Source organism: Venturia canescens, chromosome 1 (assembly GCF_019457755.1).
Source record: "Venturia canescens isolate UGA chromosome 1, ASM1945775v1, whole genome shotgun sequence".
In the NCBI taxonomy this organism is placed as follows: Eukaryota; Metazoa; Arthropoda; class Insecta; order Hymenoptera; family Ichneumonidae; genus Venturia; species Venturia canescens.
This window is the reverse complement of record NC_057421.1, coordinates 37,281,529-37,287,528: the sequence shown is the minus strand read 5'-3', so window position 1 is coordinate 37,287,528 and position 6,000 is coordinate 37,281,529. Positions and strand designations below refer to the sequence as shown.

Here is a 6,000-nt window from a genome sequence, read left to right as displayed (position 1 = left end):
GCCCTGGGTTTTCACATTTCCTCTCAGTCCCTTTTCTCTCTTTTCTCTTTTCAGTCGTATAACCGACAGAAGAATAATGCCTTTGCGTGAGTGCGGGTGTGTGAGAGAGAACCTTTTAATCCCAAGTTTCTCCGACAGCCTTGAACAGAAAAATGCTCATTGCACTGTTCTCCGTCGCAGGTATGCGGGTAGCTGCAGATTTTTCATGCCCAGGGGAGTTTCGTCGCTATACCCATATTGTATTTCTACTTACGCACCTTGGTACAAAAATTCCGTTCTTTTTTTCGCAAAAATTATCAAAATACTTTATTATCAAACTCATCGAATCGAGAGTTTACGGAAATTTCACCCATCGGGCGTGGACAATTGTACAATTCGTAATCAAAACGAGAAGGCTTACAAATATTACGTTCGAGTTCCAAAATACTTTTTTATCGTGCAGGTAAAAAAAAATCGATTATCCTTTCAGAAGGCAATCAACAGATGCGAATCGTATTCTTTCCCGTCACTATCACGAGACCGTTGTCCTGTAGTAGCTTCAAGGAGTCTTCGAACATTTCTCGGGTCACCAACTAGTTAGAGGGAAAAGAATAGTTTGAGAAAAATAACTATTAATGTGTGAATCATCATTTGTATAAGAAAAAAAAACAATATAACCAAATGGAATTGATTTCACAGAATTCACATCGATTGTTATATTTTTTTCTATGTCTATTGGAAGTATTGGAAATCCAAAGAAAATTCGAAGCATTTTCCTTTTCATTTCTTCAACTTCTTTGTTCGACGCGAGATCCATCGATAAGAACACACGAATGGATGTAGATTGATTGTAAACAATGAAAAATAATTTGAAATCAATTTCCACGTCGTAAATTTGTACGAAAAATACTTACGGTTTGCGAGTTTTCCTTAAGTTCGGCGAATACCTTTTGATAACTCAGAGTTTGAACTTTGCCCTTGGAGTCTATGAGCTTTTTCAAAATTTCCGTCAATTCGGTTCTACGTTGTCTGGCAGCAGAAGACATTCCGGTTGTCAAAATGCTAATATCGATTTTTCCGCTGAGCGGATCGATGGCCGACTGTTTGAGTGCCTCGCGATGTAATCTATTGAGAAAAATTGAAGGGAATTAATCATGGTTCCAATATATTTATAGGTGTAACAAATATTAAAAATAATAATAGTCGCTCATTTCGGCGATAAATCAAATACCTGCAAGCTTCTTCGACATCCTCGAGTTCAACGGTATTACTGAATCGAAGTTTCGCGTGTGCCTCGGCAAGACGAATAAGAGACTCGAGCTGTCTTGGATACGCACTTATTTGTCCTCGACCACTGCCAACACGACGCATCTCTACGTATGCATGAACGAGTTTCTGTTGAGCCACTTCACTGAGAACAGGTTGAATGTGTTCTTTTGCGTAGGCAATATAATCCTTGAGGATACTCATATCGACCAAATCGTCCTCTTCTTCCACAGCTGTGTCGCAATAGAGCTCGACTAAATGTCGGCCGAGACGACGATCGAGGATTTCATCGTTCGAATCGAGCATCAGGAAGATAAGATCAAAACGAGACATCAACGTGTGTGGTAACATTACATTCTCGATAACCTAAAAAGTATCGAGCTTTTATTATAAAAAAGAAATGGAATAACTTATCGTCACTTGCATTTTGCTGTAAGTTTGATTGGTTATCCGAATCAAATTTGAAACCTCATGCTCCGATTGATTATTTTTATATATATATTATGAAAATGAAAGTGTTTGAACTAACAGTTTTGTTCTTGTTCCATTGAGATTCGCATGGATTTGCGGCAGCCAATATGCTTGTACGTGCGTTCAGTTGACAAATGATACCAGCCTTGGCAATCGACAGTGTTTGTTGTTCCATGACTTCGTGTAGAACAGATCTCGTGTGCTCATTCATTTTGTCAAACTCGTCAATGCAACATATACCGTTATCAGCGAGCACGAGTGCCCCGGTTTGCAGCATCAATTGACGAGTCTCCGGATCCTTAGTAACGTAAGCAGTCAAACCAACCGCGCTCGAACCTGTTGGATGAATTTTACAATAAAGTTGTATCTATGTTATTGCCGATGCAGTTCTCCATTTGCGAGGTAAATAATGTTGAAAGAAATATCAAAAACTTGATATAGCCGGAAAAATGTTTATACGTATCGTTATTCACGAATTTAGCAAAAGACTGAAGACTAAGGACTAGGGTGATTCCTTTGAGCGAATATTTTTTTTCTTCACTCCCGCAGCAAAATATCATACTTGACGCTGAAAAAAAATCCTGTCCAAAGCGGAGCTCATTATATTTTCTATATTTCCTAAAACTTCACCCTTCACATTTTTTCTGAGCCTCTCGTTGTTATTAACGAGATAATGACTAATCTCATGATAATCTCATGAAAAAATCAGGTTTAGCAACCTGCTATAGCTCACCAGTGCGAGTTACGGTTTCGCTGCAATTCTGAAGAAAAAACTATTTGTGGGTATGATGATACCATTAAATGCCGCAGAGTTATAAAAATTGAAGAAAAAAAAATTGAAATTTACGTGTATTTTAAATGGGAAATTTTCAAAATAAAAAAAAAAGTACTTAGAATAAAAATTAAGAGCTCCGCTTTGGACAGGGTATTTTTAATATCAGCGTAAAGAAAAAAATTTTGCTGCGGGAGTGAAAAAAAAAATATTCGCTTAAAGCGAATCACCCTACTGAGAACTGATTATCTGTTGAAGACAAACGTAATGCAATAATGGTGGAAGATTAAATAAAAAATAAATCCTGACCTTTTCCACTGGTGTATTGCGACCTCGGAACCAGGTTGAAAACGAACTGCAGAAGTTGAGATTTGCTAGTACCAGGATCGCCACACAGTAGAATATTAAGTTCCGATCTGAAGTGAGTTCTTCCAAATGTTGAGTGAGTTTTTTTCGTACCACCGAAAAGTTGCAGCAGAATACCTTTTTTAATATCTTCATTTTCGTATATGCTCGGAGCAATATTTCGAGCTAATCTTTCGTAAACGTCCTTCTTTTGGGAAAGTAATTTCAACAATTCAACTCTTTCGGGAGGAAAAGCGTGATCTTTACCCTCTTCCTGATCATACAAGCGCTTCGAGTCTTGTTTTCGAAAGTGTACAACGTCAATGTGAGTTTTGTAAACAGCACGAACGTTAGAAACCCGAGGATTCACTTGGAGCGGAAGTGCCCGAAATATTCCGGTAACGGCGACCCGATCGCCTGGGGCAACAGCATCAACGAGATCGTTGCGGGCGAAGCATTGAACAGTGTGCGGAGTTTGACCAGCTGCCATATCATCCGGTGATTCTTGGAGTTTGATCATTTGCTGGTCCGAAAAATGGCTGCGATTATGAATGAGCGAGAAACAATAATTGTTGTTGCAGTGGGTGCAAACGGTCGGCTCAGCGATACGACCGCGGTCGATTTCCACCATTGTAGTAAACGAGCAAACGATACATTTGAAAAAAGCTTCTCTCATTTCAGGTAGAACGTGTGACGTTCGTGTCACCATACCGGTTATCGTGATCAACTGATCGATATCCTCTGGATTTAATTGTCGCATGTTTCGCGTTTTTGTGACGTTAAATGGACGAACTTGAATTTGGTGATCCAAGACAGCCGCTGGATACTTCTCGAAAAACATTTCGTTAATAGCCATGTCCATTGTGGGAATGACTTCTTGTGGATAAGCGATCAATTGACGACAGAGTTGCTCGTCGAAAGCCTCTAAATGAGCGCAGTTCACGTTTAAATATGGCTCTTCCAGGGTGTGAATTTCGTCCAATTTTTGCAAATAAAGAGGCTCAGCGAGATTCATGTTGTCCGGTAATTCGTCGTTCTCTGCCTCCGGATCAATAAAACGATTTATGAAACGTTTGAACTGTTCTTTGGAACGATTCACAACAACATTCGTGCCCCAGATGACCAGCTGCGGTCCAGCATTTTCACTCTCCGACGTTGGCTGGGCTTCATTCGCCTCTTCCATTATCTGCCGGATCAATCAACATTCGGTTGCTCGATTATTGTTATTTAAGAGAGCATATAAATAAAAAACAAAATCTAACGAAAAATACTATACTAACTGGTTCGCCGACATTGACCTGACGAACTCTTTTATCCGACCGAATATCTGATCTCTGTCTCACTGGAGTACCACGAATTCCACTCCTGGGGGTTCTTATGGAGCCTAGGGAGCTTGGTGTACCATAATTCAGCGGTGATGACAAATCGATTTCGCTCATACCAGCTTGCAAAGGACTGGTTTGCAGTATACGATTTGGCGATGAAGCTGGCTGCGATGAAGGACCTTCCGAAGAAGCTGCAATCGTCTCCTGCGTTCTTCGACTTCCCCATCTCAGAGGTGTCTCAACACCGACTGAACTGCCTGGACCTTTTTGTGGTGTAGCTGCTGCAACAAATTTGGTTATGCCTTGGTATTCACAGTGAATATAGAGAATATTGGAGAGTAGAGTTTAAAATATGTTCTCTTGAATACATAGAGAAAGTATCAAGAATGAGAACTGGGAACAATCACAAATATTTCCATTAACTTTTTGCTTATGATAGTGTTTTGTTCCCTTTATTTAAAAAGATGATTTTCTGAGCTATTATCAGAAGACAAGAATTTGGAATTTATTAAGAGACATAGTAACAACTTGGTATTACATGGCAGCTCAAATAATTGATCTATACAGAATTTTATATCCAAATCATGATTTAATACATTGCTATAAAATTCTACTGTCACGATAGGAAACTCAAATGTTTTCAGCACAACCTTCCAGATTTTAAGTATTATATTCGTAGGTCTCTCTCTCTCTCTCTCTTTTTTGAAACCTCCTACTTTACTAGGAGTCTTCTAGTAAAGTAGTATGGAAGAAGTTAATGGAAATTATTGGCCTATTGAAGCGACTAATAAAAGGAAAATAAGGCAAGAACTGCAATCTTAAAATAACAATGGAAAATGAGAAGAATGTTTCTTAGAATCTTACAAACTATATTGTTGTTCATAAAGGCAGGACTTTTGACAAATAAATGACACGAAAAAATAATGAACCTATAAATATAACAAAGCGTAACATTATGGAAACGTGAATTTTCTATACCGGGTAAAAGAAATAAAAACTGCTAAAGTTTCAAAATCCGTAACTTTTTCTATAAAATCCTAAAAAGATAATCTGGAAAATACAATTTTTAATAACGCTGTAAAATGTATGACTAACCTTGTTTACCGGGAGTTGGTTGCTTGCTCGGTGTCCCGCGAATTGACGGAACACGAGAACTCGGTGTTCGTTGCTGTCTCCTCGGCGTCAAGTTTCTGATGGAATTTTCATCGTCCTGAGCAGGCGGAGTTCGTGGCGGTTTCATGGGACTCGTCATTGTCGAATTTTTCTCAAATATGGGTTGAGGTAATTACTGTTGAGGAACTTCACAGTGACAAATTAAACAGAATTTTGTATTTAGAATTAGTGTATGACGAAGGAGGAGCGCCAACAATTAGTGAAGTGAGAACATTTTTCCCGCGTAAACTGTCTCAACTCAATGCCGAATTTTTTTTTTTTTTATTCAGATGAAAAGAGAGAAGGCTACGGCATCGCCATCTAGTCTCATCTTAATGTCGAAGCCGAACCTCCATGAACTTGGCCGACCGGTTCTGGATTCTTGACTTTTTTTTAAGATGATCTATCACTTGCGTGAGTGCGAGAGAGAGAGATGGCTGCAAAGTGGTTGCACGGCTTGCTTAGACACCCTTGATTTTTTGAGAAAAATAAAAGTTACACCTCGTTCTCTAATAAAATGAGAATAGCGTGTAACTCATATTTTCTTTAAAATATCAACCTACTCGGAATGAAACGTGCAGCAGGATTTTTATCGACTGGACAACCGATAGATCACCTTAAGACGATGGATCAGTCGGTAATCACACCTCGAATTTTTGAAATTGAAGCTCTTTGACATCGTTCGTCCGA

The 6,000-nt window shown here is 39.0% G+C and overlaps 1 protein-coding gene across 2 annotated transcripts; it reads right to left on the bottom strand.

Annotated features, from left to right (window-relative positions):
• Positions 1 to 278: 278 nt before the first annotated feature.
• On the bottom strand, positions 279 to 5,579 carry dpa (disc proliferation abnormal). 2 transcript variants are annotated; one of them, XM_043423190.1, is made up of 7 exons: positions 5,254 to 5,579; positions 4,114 to 4,439; positions 2,798 to 4,019; positions 1,775 to 2,052; positions 1,211 to 1,611; positions 894 to 1,104; positions 279 to 572 (listed from the first exon to the last, which is right to left on the bottom strand). In XM_043423190.1, the coding sequence occupies exons 1-7, from the start codon at positions 5,408 to 5,410 to the stop codon at positions 477 to 479; spliced, it is 2,691 nt and encodes an 896-aa protein (XP_043279125.1). In that variant the 5' UTR covers positions 5,411 to 5,579; the 3' UTR covers positions 279 to 476. The 2 variants fall into 2 exon arrangements, with proteins under 2 accessions (XP_043279125.1, XP_043279134.1); XM_043423199.1 differs by having other exon boundaries at positions 4,114 to 4,436.
• Positions 5,580 to 6,000: the final 421 nt, after the last annotated feature.

Coding starts and splice junctions, on each gene's coding strand:
- dpa (XM_043423190.1), bottom strand. CDS start 5,410: ATGACGAGTCCCATGAAACCGCCACGAACTCCGCCTGCTCAGGACGAT. Junction 4,440..5,253: donor ACCAACTCCCGGTAAACAAG/GTTAGTCATACA, acceptor AATTTGTTGCAG/CAGCTACACCACAAAAAGGT. Junction 1,105..1,210: donor GATGTCGAAGAAGCTTGCAG/GTATTTGATTTA, acceptor TTTTCTCAATAG/ATTACATCGCGAGGCACTCA.